Source organism: Eufriesea mexicana, unplaced genomic scaffold (assembly GCF_001483705.2).
Source record: "Eufriesea mexicana isolate 0111107269 unplaced genomic scaffold, ASM148370v2 scaffold100, whole genome shotgun sequence".
Lineage (NCBI taxonomy): Eukaryota > Metazoa > Arthropoda > Insecta > Hymenoptera > Apidae > Eufriesea > Eufriesea mexicana.
In genome coordinates this window covers 1,445,674-1,462,549 of record NW_016908280.1, presented here as the reverse complement: position 1 = coordinate 1,462,549, position 16,876 = coordinate 1,445,674, and the positions used below count along the sequence as shown (strand labels likewise).

At 51.6% G+C, this 16,876-nt stretch overlaps 2 protein-coding genes across 3 annotated transcripts in view; one reads left to right on the top strand and one right to left on the bottom strand.

The window, feature by feature from the left end:
* Positions 1-7,366, bottom strand: part of LOC108554997 (POU domain, class 2, transcription factor 1) — a 118,341-nt gene extending 110,975 nt beyond the window's left edge. For both annotated transcript variants that reach the window (XM_017910473.1, XM_017910474.1), the window contains exon 1: positions 6,661-7,366. In XM_017910473.1, coding sequence (XP_017765962.1) covers positions 6,661-7,255 — 595 coding nt within the window. In that variant the 5' untranslated portion in view covers positions 7,256-7,366. The remainder of the gene's footprint in view (positions 1-6,660) is intronic.
* A 1,231-nt stretch (positions 7,367-8,597) lies between these two features.
* LOC108554925 (uncharacterized) overlaps positions 8,598-16,876 on the top strand; it is a gene marked incomplete at its 5' end in the record, with an annotated part of 113,751 nt that continues 105,472 nt past the window's right edge. The window contains 2 exon segments of the mRNA XM_083287417.1: positions 8,598-9,180; positions 9,183-9,221. Of these exon segments, the coding sequence (XP_083143543.1) occupies positions 8,598-9,180; positions 9,183-9,221 (622 nt within the window).

The following is a 16,876-nucleotide window of genomic DNA, read 5'->3' as shown; positions in this document are numbered from 1 at the left end:
TGGTACCTTCCTCGCTGTCTGTGCCTACCTACCGGGAATCCCCGCATTCCCATTCTCATTCCCCATTCCCGTGAACCGACCACCCGTCCACCCACCCTCGGGTCACGTATCCTAGGCCTTTTCGTACGGATCGAGCGTGTCCCGACAACGTAACAGGTGAGATTTCCGTGCTGTCTGGGATCCTCCGAGGCTGGCTCCACTTGTCCCTGTACACGGGGTTGCGTCTTTCGTATTCCGCGCCAGTCGCTTATGACGATCGTAAATCGCTCGAGGCGAAATAATTTCGTCGCCAGTGGCGCCGCGTGGAATCCACGTCGCGTCGCGATCGATACGATATCTTCGTCTTCCCGATCGATCTCAGGCATTCCTAATATCGCGAAGGAAGCGTCTAGCCGTCTGCGGCGTCGATTCCGCTTCCGTTCTTCGCTTCAGCCGGGTGACACTCGTCCCACGACGAATTTCAATCTGCGAATGCAAATCCGCTCCGCCGGCTGCTCAGCGGTGATTTTCATAAAACCTATCCTTTGCCACCTACGAATCACGTGCCCACGAGCTTGTCCGGAGAAACCAACATACGAGGTCCCCCGACGTAATAGGCGGGATTTAGCTCGAACTAGCCCGAAGCGTTTGGAGCAGGTTCCGGCCGTGTGCTTAATACGAAAGCCGAGTAGGCTATAATCGAAAAGCCGCTGGACAATGCAAATGGGCCCGCGACGGCGTTATTACGCTTCCCTCGCGGACACCCCTCCTCGTCGCAGGTGTCTGACGTAAGAGAAAATCGACGAGACTCGGCTTCCGGCTCGACCGAAACCGAGGATTTTCATTAAAGTCTCGTTAACGGCGTTCGGCCGTTTCGGAGGCGATGTGAAACAGGCGATAATTCACGGGGAAACGAACGGCTAACGGCGTTAATTCGCTGTTATATTAATTAGTCGAATCTCGCGAACGAATGCCTTAAACGAAACGAATTAAGGGTATCTTTATTAGGGAAACAAAGCTGGCTAAGAGCGTGGCGGACGCTCGCCAAGATCCGCGCGATGCACCGATGCTATCGCTGCTGATTATCTCCATTCGATTCGAACCCGGAGAAAAGGAGAGGGAATTGGGGAGCAGGAAGAGGAGAGAGAGACAGAGACAGGAGAGGGGGACAGGCAAAAGCTGTCGGTTATTCCGAGAAAAGGCAAAAGCCTATTTACCTTGGTAATCACGATTCAATTAATCCGAGGAATTCGCGGCTCGTTCGCGCTCGCTTGCTCGTCAAATCGCTGGTCGAGGATCTGGCCGGCTGCGGAATTTCCACGATTTCGCGAGAACCTGGTAATCTCGCTCGCGCCATCCCGGAAACGCCCAGCCGGGCCACAGGGCAACGTTACTCGCCCGAGTTTGCCTTGGCCTACGAAATTTACACGCACGCGAAACGCGTTTCCGGTCGCGTCTCTTTCTCTCGTCGCGTCTCTCGGGCAAGAGGAAGGAGACGACGAGGAAGACGACGAAGAAGCCGCGTTTCGTCTTTTTATCTCGAGACCCCGAGAGAGCCAAGCCTTCGTTTCTCGAGTGACGCGCGCGCCAGATTGCCGATCGATAAAAGGCCGTTTCACCCGGCTCGATAGCGACGCAAATCGCAAAAATAAATATATTATTCAGGCAGGATTAATCGATCGCCGTGCAATGTCAACAAACGCGAGGCCTTTTTGCTCCGATACGCATAGATATTCCAGGCACGCGGCTGCGATCTGTCGCCAGGATTCGACCGCTCCGGCCTCGATCGGATCCCGTGATCCTTGCGGCGATCGATCGCGCGTTATCGAGCGCCAGGGATGTTAAGAACGCGGATCGAGCCCTCCATCTCGCATAGCTCTTTCCTCGCTCCGAATAGATCGTCCTCGAACGTAGATCGCGGTCTGCGCCACCGTGTTCGCCTTTGCCACGACTAATCGCAAATCTATCCCTTGGTCTACGTTCACGGAGTTTCCGTTAGATCGCTCGGATCCTTTCTAGATCTCTCGAATGGATCGTTTAACCTCTGGCCTCGCGATTTAAGACTCTACTATTCCATAGCTCGACAAATTTGCCTCGAGTTGTACCAATCTCGCGCGACTGACGTGGGACACATCGACAAACCACGGGCGTGACACGTGGTGTTTACGTTTGACCCGATCCACGTACCACGTGCCACGCCCGTGATAGTCACTTTCGACCCGATCGATGTACCGCGAGGCTCGCGCGTGATTGTAGGCCAAAGGGGTGACCCGTAACGCGCGACGCGTGGTCGGTATGGAAATTTCGACAGGCGATTCAACGCTCGTGCGAAGCAGCCTAGAGGAACGTGCGTAATCTTGGCGGAGTAACAGCGAGAGGATCGAGGAAGCAGGGTGACGATGGAGATTCGTCCAGGGTGGAAACGACTTCGAGGAACCGCGGTCGAGGTACGCGAAGCTCGAGGATCAATGAAGATCATGGACGAAAGCGGAGGAAAAGAAGCAGGGACCGTGGAACGGACTCGCGAGTCGGGAAGGGGCCGTCTAATTTTCCGCACGCGAGTGATCCGACGGCACTCGGGAGAGCTGGAACAACTCGTTTTCTTGCCGGGGGATCCCGCTAACGAACGAACAGCTTCTACGACGCGCCAGCCCCCTTTCTAATAATTACTCCGACGAAAAGAACGTTCCTCGAAAGGGGAATTAAATTCGAGCGTATCCGCGAGTCGGATGCGCGATGGCGAAGCGGGGGGACGGGAAAAAGGAGCAACGTTGAGGATCGTCGTATGGGTTTTCGTTAACAGTCGATATCGAGACGGAAGCATCGATCGCGAATTTATTAAGGTACAGATTAGCAACGATTCATCGACGATAAACATCCGGTGGTCGGTAATTAAACTGTTAAAGGGCATATAATAACTCGGAGCGTCCGACGTGATTTACTTACCATCAAATATTATCATAATTAATTACACGTGGCCGGACCGGCGCGGTATATAATTAGCAGAAATCGCAAGATTGCCGATCGATCGCCGATCATTATCTCATTTTGAGTTTTACAGCGCGCACTAAACGAGAAAAAGGAAGGGGAGAGGAGGAAAAAAGGAGCGTCCGTGGATGATCGTTTGGCGAAACGGGAAAAACGAAGGTCCCCGGATGGCAGGTCGAAAGAAGAGGCATCGGGCACCGGAATATGTCGCCTAAGCGACGAACGACGGGGAGAAATGGCGGCGCGGAGGGTGAGTGGCGCGCGCGAACGAAGCGGTGGAAAACGGGGAGCGAAGAAGAAGGAGGTAAGAGAAAAGGTAGAAGGCAGGCACGTACGGGACATCGCGGGGATGAAATCAATATGGAGAGCGGATCGGAGAAAATTATCGTTATCGAGGTGTGCGCAGGGCCATCCAGCGTGAAACGTCATTTTCAGGTTCAGGCCTCGCGGCTTACCGCCGCGCGATAGAGATTGCTCGGGCATAGAATCTAATTATGTGATAAACATTGTTGCGCGGCACACCTGCTCGTAAATAACATAGAATCAAACACGTATCGCGTTACACCGTAATACACGAGGGCCTCGGGAGAAGAACAGGTCCCTGGACCCTGGCGAACCGCAATCGGCTATCTTCGATATAAGATACTCGGTCCTGCGCGTGTTCCTTGCCAGGATTAATTATATTCTCCCCTATCGAACATAAATTAGCACGACGAAAAGAGGGCGGCTCGATGTACCGAGTAATTACGCTTTTCGGCGTGATCCGCGCGTAACGGATGCCAACGCGGGACCATGCCGGCTGCTCGTTGCCCCCTTCGCCGATTTTCCTTCGCGCGAAAATCCAGCCTTCTTCGCGACGAAGGTGCGTCGCGACGCTCGCGAAGATAAGAACCGTGCGTCGGGCGAGTAACGAGGCGACGCGAAACGGCGGATCGTTGCTCGAAACGCGGAGAAACGAAGCGAGGCGTTAAACGTTATATAAGGCGGGCATTATCTGGAGCACTCTAAGGTTTCGCTTCAAAAATGGATTTTTCGTCGTATCGCGTTGCTCATCGAAAATAACCGCGCGATCACGCGCTTACGTGGAATATTTATTCAAACAAGCCTTAGAGCTAAGACCTTATCGACAGATACGATATCGGCCAACTTTTTCTCACCGGCATCGGCCACGCCGTTTGTTTGCCGTTGCATTTTTGAATATTAGTGCAATTATGTAGACACGCATACCCGCGTGTACGAACGCAACAACGACGAACAGCCGAGATACCGACCCGTGTTCCAGCGCAAACCAACACACCGGCCACGATAATTGCCAGCGGATTAACCATAATATACTCGCGTCGTTATCGATAATGCGAAATCAAAGATAACTCTTCGTCTTTTCCCCCCTTTTTTTTTTATTCATTTTTCCATTTTCGAAGTCCCGATTACCGCGGTATTAACTCATCCGAGTCGAGACGGAACGCCATTGGACGAGAGGATCGTTTTATCGAAATAAATACAAAGTATAGTTGCTCGATTTATCGTACGTAACTTCTTTGCGCGCTGTAATCGTCACGACGATGATCATTGTTATTCTTTTTTCCTCTTTTTTTTTTCCTTTTTCCTTTTCCTTCCCTTCCCCTCCCCCGCCGGCCACTGTTCCTCGTTCCCCGTTTGGAACGCGTTACGAACGCGCGACGCTTATCAGGCTATGCCACAGCGATGTTTACACTGCATTTTATTGAAACTAATAAAGATCCGGCTGTTTAGAATCAGATAATGCTCTCGCCTCGGCTTGTATCGTTTTAATTACGATCATTCTTGTTTTCGCGGTATCGCGGGGCTCGCGTCGCCGACACATTACGCCGCGATAATAAACACGAAAGATAACTCGACGTACAGTCGAGTATAAATACAATAATATTTAGTTTTTACGGAATAATCAGCGAGTTTATCGACGGCAAATCGAGCCATCGATACACAATTTTTTCGTTCTTTATCGAGGCAACGCGTCGAAATCGAGGTGAGAATCTTTTCCTCTATGCCGCAATTTTAATCCGACTATCGCGCGACTGTACACGTGTCCGGTAAATCGAACACGTGTCGTTCGAACGAATTAGAAATCGAGTAAAAATCGTTCCGCGAGAGGTCCACGGCAGAGACGTCGAGCGACGCGCCGCGTCCGAAGAGGACCTCGTCTCGGCGAAGCGTCGCGACCACGACGCCGAACTAAAAATCGCAATAACGTCGTGGCATAGGCTCGAAAAGTCACTACTCGAAATCCGCTTTCGCGCGGTGAGTCATACGACTAATAAGGCGCAAATTATTGACACAGTTTAATCAGCTCAGACGCAGATACGATGGAAACCGATTTTTTCGATAAACACGATTACCGACGAGAGGTGCTCAATAAACGAATGACCACTATTTCCTTTCCACTAAATGACGATGACTATCGTTCCAGTTAACGATAAGGGTACACCGGCGTAAGTTTCGACGGAAAACACGCGTCTGCTCTTTAGCCGCATGATGTAACGCTAAAAACTACAAGAAACCTAGCAGCCTTTTTGTTTCCAGACTCCAATTGTTCCACCAAGCGCGAATTTCAATTACGTACATGCATACGTTCCGTCGAATGAAACGTTACACGAATTTATCCGTCAAGCATTCCCTTATCGCGGAGGGGAATCGTTCGCGGATCGCACGCACGCAGCAACGACGAGCGCGCAGAACGAAAGGCAGATCTTTTAAAAGGGAATCCACCTTCCCATCGTAAAACCGTGCCGCCGCAATTGGCGAACCTGCCCGGTTGTTTCGCCTATGGAAACGCAACGAGACGCAACAACCGGGAACCCCCGGTTTCAGGTAAAGCCCGATTCTCGCGATCTCGCGTCGCTCGTTCGTACAATGCCACCATCGTACAATGCATCGACCGTTCCACGGGGGCAGAGAGGGGGTCAGGGTTGGCAACAAAGCCCCGTGCCAAGGTTGTGCGGGGGTGGCTGCGTCGAATGCAAGCAGGGAGGCACACACCATTGACAGCTGACGGATCGAACGCTCGCCACACGCTTTCCCTCGAAATGCACGGGATCGTTTCGTGTTTCGTTCGCGGACAAATAGCGGCTGGCATGACGCACGCGTTCGTTTGCCTCGGAAATCTCCGGTTTCGTTACTCAACCAACTCTTCGGGACGACGACGAAGAGCTATGGACGCGGAGGAACCAATTGATCGCCCTACCGATCCAACCCCGTTTTCACGTAACGGGATAATTCGCGTGTTTAAACAGCGATACGCTATTTGCGCGGATGAAGAAGGCTCCGATCTCCGTGCGACTAATCTAGAGATTCGTAATCGAGCAACGCGATTCGAGGTTCTCGACCTATCGGCCACATCGGCGAACAATGTAGTCATCTGAGGCTATTATCTAAGGCTAAATCGTGCTCCGAGAACCGTCGACAAGAACCGCCTATTCCGAGATTCAAATGAGTAACGAGTGGTTGCGCAAGCGGATGCGAAGAAAGGAACCGCCGAATTAGGAAGGTTCCAATTATTGCCCCGTCGTGATCCACGCACGATATCGTACAATCCGTTGCGTCACTGGGACTTATCGCGGTACGCGCTCATCACCGGCGATACGCGTGCGTTTCCACGAAAATGAGCAATGCCGCGCGATGATAAGCGAAAAGAATTTGCATGTCTGACGAACTCACCGTTCTCGGTGCCTCGAAGGGGGCCGGAAGGGCTACCGCCGGTAGAGACCCCTTCGTCTTCGCTGCTGCTGCTGCTACCCTCACTGGGACTGTAACTTCTCCTGCTCCCGGTCCCTCTCGCGATCTTCTGCCCGCTGCTAGCCGTCCCGTTATTATTGTCGTGCATTCTACTCTGTAGTCGCTCGTGCATAGTCCTTACGCGAGAATGTAGCCTCTGCTGCTGAAGGGAACCGACCGAAAAGTCCAAAGGCTGGTCGATATCCGACTGAATCTGCGACTGTCTCTGTACTTGTCCGCATACCGAGCCGGCGACTAAACTTTGCGCTTGAGTAACTTGCTGCCCGATCGGCGACACTTGCTGCTGCTGGTGCTGCTGCTGTTGCTCCTGATGAACGCTACTAGGCGGGCTCCACCAATGGTGCCCGCCTTGGATAGGCCTCCAAGCCTCGATGGTGTTGTTGTTGGTCGGGCTGGTCTGCTTCTGCTTCTGTTGCTGCATCTGCATCTGCTGCTGAGACTGTTGTTGCTGCTGTACCATCGCAACCTCCACCAGGTTGTTGTTCTCCAGCAGATGCATGCTGGGGGTCTGCGTCATCGACGACGGCAAAGCGAAAGGGGAAGCGCCCACCGAGGGTGGGCTCGACTCTTGACGCTGTCGATGGCTGGAATGATGATGTTGCTGCCTATGTTGCTGTTGCACCGTCGGCTGCTGATGTTGCTGCTGCTGCTGCTGTTGCTGTTGCTGCTGCTGTTGCTGCTGCTGCGAACTAGACGGTACGAGAACCGGAGGCGGAATTTGCCGGACGGTCCGCGTGGCCTCGGCGACCCACCGGCGCACCGCCTCGCTGTCGAGGCCCGCCAGCCCTGCGGACTTTGTTTTCGACTGTCCACCGGGCGATGATAAACCCTTATCGGGTATCAGGCCGGGTAGCGCGAGGACCCCGGTGCCCGCCACCGCGACCCTGGGTCCCGAAACGCCCCCGTAAGCAGCAAACGCCGCGAAATCCAACGTGGTCACCTGCTGGCTCCCTTTGTCGGACAAGCTTCGCTGTTCTTCGCCCTCGTGCGCACCAGTAGGATCACCCTTTCCTACGATCGTCTCTCTCTTTCTTTCTGTCTGCCTCGGTAACCTTCGGCCACGCTCACTGATATCGCGTCGTCGTTGCACTCTCGATACGGATAATTTCGCGCAGCCAGTGCTGCACCGCGTACTCGCTCCTTCGCGCGTTAACGTCGCTCGCGTCACGAAGGAGCAGCGTGTGCGTTTGCGAGTACGAAAGATCCAGCGGTCGTCTATTTTATCCTATTCGATATCACGGTGCATGTATACGTATATCGTATATTCCTACGGTAACACTACACTGATAAACGCGCACAGATACGTTCCTTCGGCACGCTACGAACGTATACTCCAGTCTCGCACGGTCACCGGTTCCGTACTCACTCGTTACGTGGATTTACCATTCGCGTCCATTACACGAACACTGCTCGATGCATATAGTTATTATTAAACGGAACAGCGTGACAAGCGCGTATCGTCGTTACTATCGCATAGTTCCTGGCCCCGTTTCCCGTGGAATTCACCTGTCATCGGATACGTCTGGCGAACAACGCAGGCCCGCGGTAGATGTTCGATTATCACCGGCGTCGACCACGCCAGCTGTTCTTTCCACGACTCACTCGCGCCTTTTCACCGCGGAAAAACGCTGCCCCTCGAAGCCCGGGAATATTCGAAAATCCTACTACTGTCCGTGCGACCTGTCATCGGACGCGTCAGAAACAGCGTCACCCATCGGTGAACTCGGCAACAGTTTCGAGGCTCTGGAGCAGCGGGCCAACCGTGAGCATGTTCGACCGTGGAATCTCTTTGAGAATCTCTCGAATCCAATGGAAACTGTCACGATATATCACTGTCTCACTTTCGATGCTGACAATATCTCCCGTGGTTCCGCGTTCCACGCGTGCGGTACCGTTTCGTCATAGGGTTGGCACACCGCGCGGCAGCTTTCCCCTCGCGAGAATCGAGCTGTTCGGCGGTGCGGGATCGGTGGAAGAGAGCAAAGTATCGTTATCGCAGGCACACGAGCATCCGCGACGAGCTACGACGGTGGCAGCTACGGCTGCGGCGGCTGGTACGGCGGTCAGATGCTGTCGCGTGCATGTGTGCAGCTACACTAGAGGGCCCACGTACGCCCGGTCGGCCGCCTACCGGCCACGGGGAACGCGGACGCGTACGCGGACCGTGGAACGCGAAGTGGGGGAGTTGCCGCTAGAGGGACAGAGACGGAGCGGTACGTTGCACGGTTCGAACGGACGAAAGCACAACGGAGAGGTTAGACTGGAACGAAAAGCAGCGGACGAACGCCTGGACGCTTGTGCTGGTGGGGAAACAAGCAGCGTCGGTGGGGAATGACGCTCCAATCGCAAAGGAACGCGGATCACGCGCGGCTCCGCCCGGCAAGGAAAGGCGAGTTCTCTGGTCGCGAGCGCGAGCGCGCCTTTTTACCTCGCGTGTACCGGCTACTACTGCTGCAACCAAACCACGGTTAGAGGGAGAGAAGGTGAGTGCATTTGCATATGCGAGAAAAGCGACCAATCGCGGCACTGCTTGCCCCCTCTGTCGATATCGCGACACGGATTAGGTCTTTCGAATAAATTCACCACCATAAACAACGCACACCGATGTCCTTAACGCGTCCACTCTCGTCGTCCGGCATCGACTATGTAAATATCACTGTCGTCCAAGCTGCCACTCTATAGGACTTTCATGTAAATAGGTCGCGTGACCACACGCGATTAATCTCATTGGTCAACACAGGTGGCGTTTTTCGATGCCTGTGGATTAGGTGCGTGCATACGTCATGCTAAGAAATTATCCCAGTACCGGGTTCGTTCCGAATGTTTATTCGCATTTATCCGACAAGAGAGTATTCGTCTCGAGAATGTTTCGTACAGTGTCGAGGGTAACCGCGTATTCGATCGAGGTAAAAAGAAGACTAACGAGCTAGTGAGAAATTAGTTGGAAAAGTGGCCGCGAGAAGTCTCTCGTAATAGGTCAGTCGTATCGCGTCCTTTGCTGCTACGATCTTGAATATGGTAGCTAACCGCGGCCTGGCGGGAAATGGCGATCTGTGCGTGACGCGTAGAATGCGATTAAAAGAGTTTGTGGTGATCGGGAGATTCGTATCTACGCGTGGATTACACTTTTGGCATACCCCGAGGGACGACATAGCTGGCTGAAATACTTCGTGCTGCCCGATGAATCTCAGGTTAACAGCAGGTGGGTACTTCTGCAGGTTAACTTTGCTCGGTTCAACGATCTCTCGAACAATAGAGTCATTGTGAGTCCAATATGTTCGCATTGGCAAACGTGTTCGAACGATCGATAACGCATAATAATAACGATAATAGAACGTCGCGATCGATCGTTAATCGTATCGAAATATACGTAGTGCGACGAAGTATACGCAACGTCGATGTCAATCGATCGAACGAACGTATCGAATCTATGACGTAGTTAATACGAACTAGTTCGAAATATCGAAATTTACCGAACGAATATAAAACGACGCGATCTATGGTTAATCGTATCGAAGTGCGCAGTTGGACAAAGTATATGCAACGTCGATGTCAATCGATCGAACGAACGTATCGAATCTATGACGTAGTTAATACGAACTCGTTCGAAATATGGAAGTCTCTCGAACGAATATAATACTTCGCGATCTATGGTTAATCGTATCGTAATGTACGTAGTTCGACAAAGTATACGCAACGTCAATGTCAATCGATCGAACGAATCTATCGAATCTATGACGTAGTTAATACGAACTAGTTCGAAATATCGAAATTTACCGAACGAATATAAAACGACGCGATCTATGGTTAATCGTATCGTAATGTACGTAGTTCGACAAAGTATACGCAACGTCAATGTCAATCGATCGAACGAATCTATCGAATCTATGACGTAGTTAATACGAACTCGTTCGAAATATCGAAGGCTACCCAACGAATATAAAACGACGCCATCGACGGTTAATCGTATCGAAGTATACGTAGTGCGACGAAGTATATGCAACGTCGATGTCAATCGATCGAACGAATGTATCGAATCTATGACGTAGTTAATATGAACTCGTGCGAAATATCGAAGTCTACCGAACAAATATAACGCGACGCCATCGATGGTTAATCGTATCGAAGTGCGTAGTTGGACGAAGTATACGCAACGTCGATATTAATCGATCGAACGAATGTATCGAATCTATGACGTAGTTAATACGAACTCGTGCGAAATATCGAAGTCCACCGAACGAATCTTCACGAAATTAACATCGCGAACTAGAAATACGTTTCTCGATCTATTTCGGACGCCATTATTTTCCGAAACGTCTCCGTTCGTATCATAACCTCGCGGAGGCATACAAATATTCGCGAACCCCTATCACGGCCGCCATTCCTCCGAACCCGATTCTCTCTCTCTCTCTCTCTCTCTACTCTCTCACTCTCACTCTCACTCTCTCACTCACCTATCATATTTCCATGCACACACATCGAAGCCCACCACTCCCAACATTTGAATGCGGCATGCGCAGTGCCGGTGCCGGTGCAAAAAAAATGAGGCGCTTTAAACTGGGCCTTTATTGGTCGTAGCAGCCGTGCAGTATCCCCACCCGCGTGCCCTTTTCCCTCGCGTACACAAGCATCCCTGCCATTCTTCCTCTTTTTATCGCGCTATCATATTTCCATACAGCCACCGGCCACCACCACCGTCGCCACCTCCACTCGATACCCAGCTCGCCCAGATTTGAATCCGGCATGCGCAGTTCCGCGCGCAAAAAGGGCGCTTTAAAGAGGTTCTTATTGGCCATGGGAACGCCACCCCCACTCCTTATCGCGTGTACCGGCTACCTAACCTTGCGAACGCGGCACCCTTCCTCTTATCGCGTCGCCTCCTCTCCCCTTCGCCGCCCACCCTCCTCCTCGCGCGCCGTTCTTTTTTTCGCTTTTTCTCTCCCTTTCGCCCCGTCTTCCCCTCCGGTCACCCCACTACGACTCCCACGACTCGGACTAGGAACGAGCGAGCATCCCCTTGCACCCCCCACTGTCCTCCCGCCGCTCAACACACGCGCGCGTACACATGGACACGCGTGTGCGAGGAAGGTGCGACGAGGATGAATAGCGTCGAGGGATGAAGACGAAAGCGGGATACGCCGAGAGGGATACGGGCCGGAGGGGGTGGCTAGAGGGAGACGAAGCGGAGAGCGAGCCGGTATTGATTTTAATGACGCCCCTACCTACGCGAATTCACGAAAGAGGCGCGAATAATATCTACGCGCTCTGATTCCGGGAGTCGGGACGACGAGAAGCTTTATGGACGCGCGGACATTCCTCCGACTCTTGTATCGCGCATCCGAATCTCTCGCGACTTTTCCTTCTATTTTTCAACCGATTTCTGCATCCCTCTATACGGGACGAAGAACGCGATCGACGCCTCGTCGCGATAAATCGAGGCGTGAAACGGCCTCTCGCCCAGTGTCGTAACATTTACATGTCGCAACTGACTGCGGACGAATAAAGGGTTGGTCGGAGAGGGCCGTCATATTTATGTACGACGCGCGTGCCAGAGGATAAAGGCACTTGCCGAAAATCGAGCGGCTCGAGTGCCACTACACGGAAGGGTGTTCAAATACCCATGCCCGGGACCCTAATCTGAATAAGGCGAACCCTTTCTCCCCGGGCGCGGCCCCTCTTTTTTTATTCATCGCGTGCAGGTATTTGCATGACCCGCGTCTCGGTCGCAGGTGCTGGGTCTCCCCATTTCCCCCGTTTCGCGTTCCCTTTGAATGAAACGGACCTGCAAGGGCAAGGGGTAACAGCGTTTATATGGAAATGGCTGCACCGTTCGCTCACCAAGGCCGGTGATAGATCCTTAACGCTGTCGTATGTTGATTCGGTGAAAAGGTGCAGCTGAGTGTGAACCCCAAATTGCACAGGTGAAATCATTCCAGCGGGGTTTAATCCCTGTTCAGTACACGAGCTCGTCTTTCGTGACCAATAATTTGCGCACATAAAATTATCCTTCGTAATGTTGCACGCCGAAATTGTCCCCTTTGAGAGCAACTTTCGCGAAGGTATCGGATGTTCGTTAACTTTCGTCGCGTTTATCAACCGGTGTGCGTTACCTCTGTTTCGTCTTCCTCGTTTCTGCATTGCCGTCACGCGGCTCGAGAGTGCGTTCCTTTCGCGACACCCGTTAGAGCAGAGAGGCGAGCCGGTGCCTCCTGACCCCATGACCCTCTCGCAAACCCGACGACCTGTCTATACGGTGTATACGTGAATTGCAGGCTACCATTCGGCCACCTGCGGCTTCTGACATCTCAAGCAGCATCGGTAGTGACCGGGCGAACACCTCTCTTTGCACGCGCGAACACACTCTTTGACAAAGGTGTATTATCCCTCGCCCTCGGCTTTCCTGAAAACCTGTTTGCAGGCGCGCGCGCCGCGACGCCTTTGTGTCCCCCACGCAACAAGTCACAACATCGTCAAACTCGTAAAGAACGAGCCAATCTCTGCGCCTTAATTGCTTTCGCATTGTCCACCTCGATTTTTTAGACGTTCTCCTATAGCCATAACGATTCTAGTTAGCATTCCTATGGTCCCCCATACCTTGCCCGGTATTAATCCGTAGAAAATCCTGAGATCTCCGGATTCGATCGCGTCTAGTATTAACGATTTCCAACTGTACCGTTCATTTAATCGGCTGCTTTTGTTCGCGTCGAACGTTTTTTCCCCCCTTTTCTCTGCTCGCGAGGGCCCGAAAGAAATTGCTTCGATGGTGAAATTCGAACGACACGGAATTCCGCGACTCGAGTGGTCTTTCCTCCTTCGCGAGTTGCTACCGTTACGGCACGGCCGATTTTTTAAGTAAACGGGAGAAATAGGAAACGCGAGGTTCCTCTGACGCACCCCCTGCGAAAATCGCTTCACCCCCCGAGGAGAAGCTTTTTCCTACGGCCTATAAATTGCCACCCTGCGGGAATGACAAAGACGTCCCATTACGCGGGAAATTAGAGGTTTTGATTCTATGGCGTATGCGTGCAAGCAGCGGGACAAGCGTTTATTTCTATCCGGCAAACTTTTAACTACCACTCGACGCGACTCTCGAGGAGCCAGGTGCGCCGAAACATTATTTTCCCTTGACGATTTGTCGGCACCACGAAACTGGGCCAATCTCGATAGGCTTTCCTGTCAACTCGTAAATCTCGACGACTCGCCGTGCACGTTTGCCAGAAAAAATTCGAAATTCACGGAACCCTCGCGAGGCGTGAAAATATTTTTTCCCCCCCCTCGAATCGCACTTAACCCCTCGCGTAGCAACATTCATCCCTCGCGTTTCGTGTTTTTTGTTTACCTTCTTCACGATTTTAAGAGCGATTCGACTGGATCGCTTATCGAGCAGCGTTTCTTGCCACGTTCGATAGCATTTTTTTCCCGATTCCTTTCCTTTCATTGTCCATTTCTTTCGACTCTTTTTCTGGATTTTTCATCCACTTGCGGAAACTCGAGACGCATCCACCGGCAATTGTTCTGCCCACTTTTTCGCGCGGAAAAGTTCTTAAGAGGCCAGCCGAACTTTACTGGCCCTCTATTCTCACCGAAAACGGAGCTCGTTTTTTTTCCCTCTCGCTCTCCCTCTCTCTCTCTCTCTCTCTCTCTCCGGTCTTCCCTCGCCCTCTCTAATTCAGGTCGAACGGCTCGTCGGCGTGGAGCCGGTAATTTTACGGGAAAAAAAGGGAGAACGGGGAATAAAAAAAGGCGAAATAAACCGTACGCCGTGCGGACCATCGGGACCATTTTACAGTTTCCCGGACCGTTTTACTATCCACGGTATACCTTCATTTACGATGCGCCGAAATCTTCGCTTCGTCCTGGTCGTCGGGACGGATCCAGGTAGCGGCGGTATCGATCCATGCGTATCACTTATTACTTCGCTAATTGCTTTACGACACGGCGTCCACGGGTAGAAGCTTGCCAGAGACGCACATTTTTTTACACCTTTTTACGACGCGCAATATATTTCTCCTCCGAGCACCCCACGGCGTGCCGTTGCACCGCACCTTTTTAGCAATCCGCCCCAACAACAGCCGAGCAATAGTCGTCCCGTTATGAAATCATTCGGAATTATCGGTCCTCCTTCGAGGCTATTGACAAGCAAAGAAAAAGAGAAACTGGACCCGTGGCGAGTCCGTAAAAATTTCCCGGAAAATGGACCCTGTGATTCTCGGTCCTCCATCGCCGGGATAGAATATTCCGGAATAATTAGGACAATTAGTTACGCAAATACCGCGCAGCACCTGTGTTTGGAGCAATATTCGAAATTATCAATCCTTCTTCCAAGCTATCGAGAAGCAAAGAAAGAGAGAAACTGGGCCAGTGGCGAGTCTGTAAAATTTCCTGAAAAATGGACGCAGTGATTCTCGTGCCCCCCATTGCCGGGGTAGAATATTCGGGAATAATTAGGACAATTAATTACGTAAATCCCGCGCAGCACCTGCGTCCAGAGTAATAGTCGTTCCATTATAAAATCATTCGGGATTATCGATCCTCCTCCGAACCTATGAAGAAGCAAAGAAAAAGAGAAACTGGGCCCGTAAAATTTCCCGGGAAATGGACCCAGTGATTTTCGGTCCCCCATAGCCGGGGTAGAATATTCGAAAATAATTAGGACAATTAATTATTTATATCCCGCGCAGCACCTGTGTCGAGAGCAATAGTCGTCCATTATAAAATCATTCGGGATTATCGATCCTCCTCCGAACCTATGAAGAAGCAAAGAAAAAGAGAAACTGGGCCCGTAAAATTTCCCGGGAAATGGACCCAGTGATTTTCGGTCCCCCATAGCCGGGGTAGAATATTCGAAAATAATTAGGACAATTAATTATTTATATCCCGCGCAGCACCTGTGTCGAGAGCAATAGTCGTCCATTATAAAATCATTCGGGATTATCGATCCTCCTCCGAACCTATGAAGAAGCAAAGAAAAAGAGAAACTGGGCCCGTAAAATTTCCCGGGAAATGGACCCAGTGATTTTCGGTCCCCCATAGCCGGGGTAGAATATTCGAAAATAATTAGGACAATTAATTATTTATATCCCGCGCAGCACCTGTGTCGAGAGCAATAGTCGTCCATTATAAAATCATTCGGGATTATCGATCCTCCTCCGAACCTATGAAGAAGCAAAGAAAAAGAGAAACTGGGCCCGTAAAATTTCCCGGGAAATGGACCCAGTGATTTTCGGTCCCCCATAGCCGGGGTAGAATATTCGGGAATAATTGGGACAATTAATTACGCAAATATCGTGGAGCATCTGTGTCCAGAGCAATAGTCGTCCAGTTATAAAATTATTTGGAATCATCCATCCTCCTTCGAAGCTATCTAGGAAAAAAGGAAAAGAGAAACTGGGCCTGTGGCAAGTCCGTAAAATTTCCCGGAAAATGGACCCAGTGATTCTCGTGCGCCCATCGCCGGGGTAGAATATTCGGGAATAATTAGGACAATTAGTTACGCAAATCCGGCGCAGCACCTGTGTCCTGACCATGAAAGGATCGACGGAGGACGTGTAAGCCGTAGAAATTCGTGGAGTCACTCGGAAACTACCTACCGCGCGAAGCGAGGGAAATTCGAGGGGCGTTTTTCGAAAAGCGATTAATTCGTTGGGCGCCAGGGGCGTGAAATCGAAAGCTCGATCCGGAGTACCGGATTTTTCGGCCCGCGGGGATAATAACGAGGTTTCGGTTTTTCGGCAGGACGCGAACCACCGATCCTGGATCAAAGAGAGCCGACCCATAGCCTCCCTATCGTCTTTCGCAATTTCGAGGCCTTTCTCGGACACCTCCAGCGTCGACTTCCATTTTCCGGACGGTTCCCTTTTCATACCGTGCAGACCACCCTTCCACGGCTCCGTGGAAACTCTCCTTTACCATACCACGCTGAGGGACGATAAGCAAACTCGTTTCCAGCATTGCGAAACGCCTCGTTTCGGAGCAAATTACATCTGTCAAAATCGTGTCTCGAGATATTCGCGTTTAAGACCTTTTTTCTTTCTGTGAGAGAGGAAAAGGAGGAATTTTTATGACGGAATAGATAGAAGGGTACCTTGTTGCTCGAAAGGAAGCATTTCCGTGGAACGTAAAGCGAATAAACAAATTG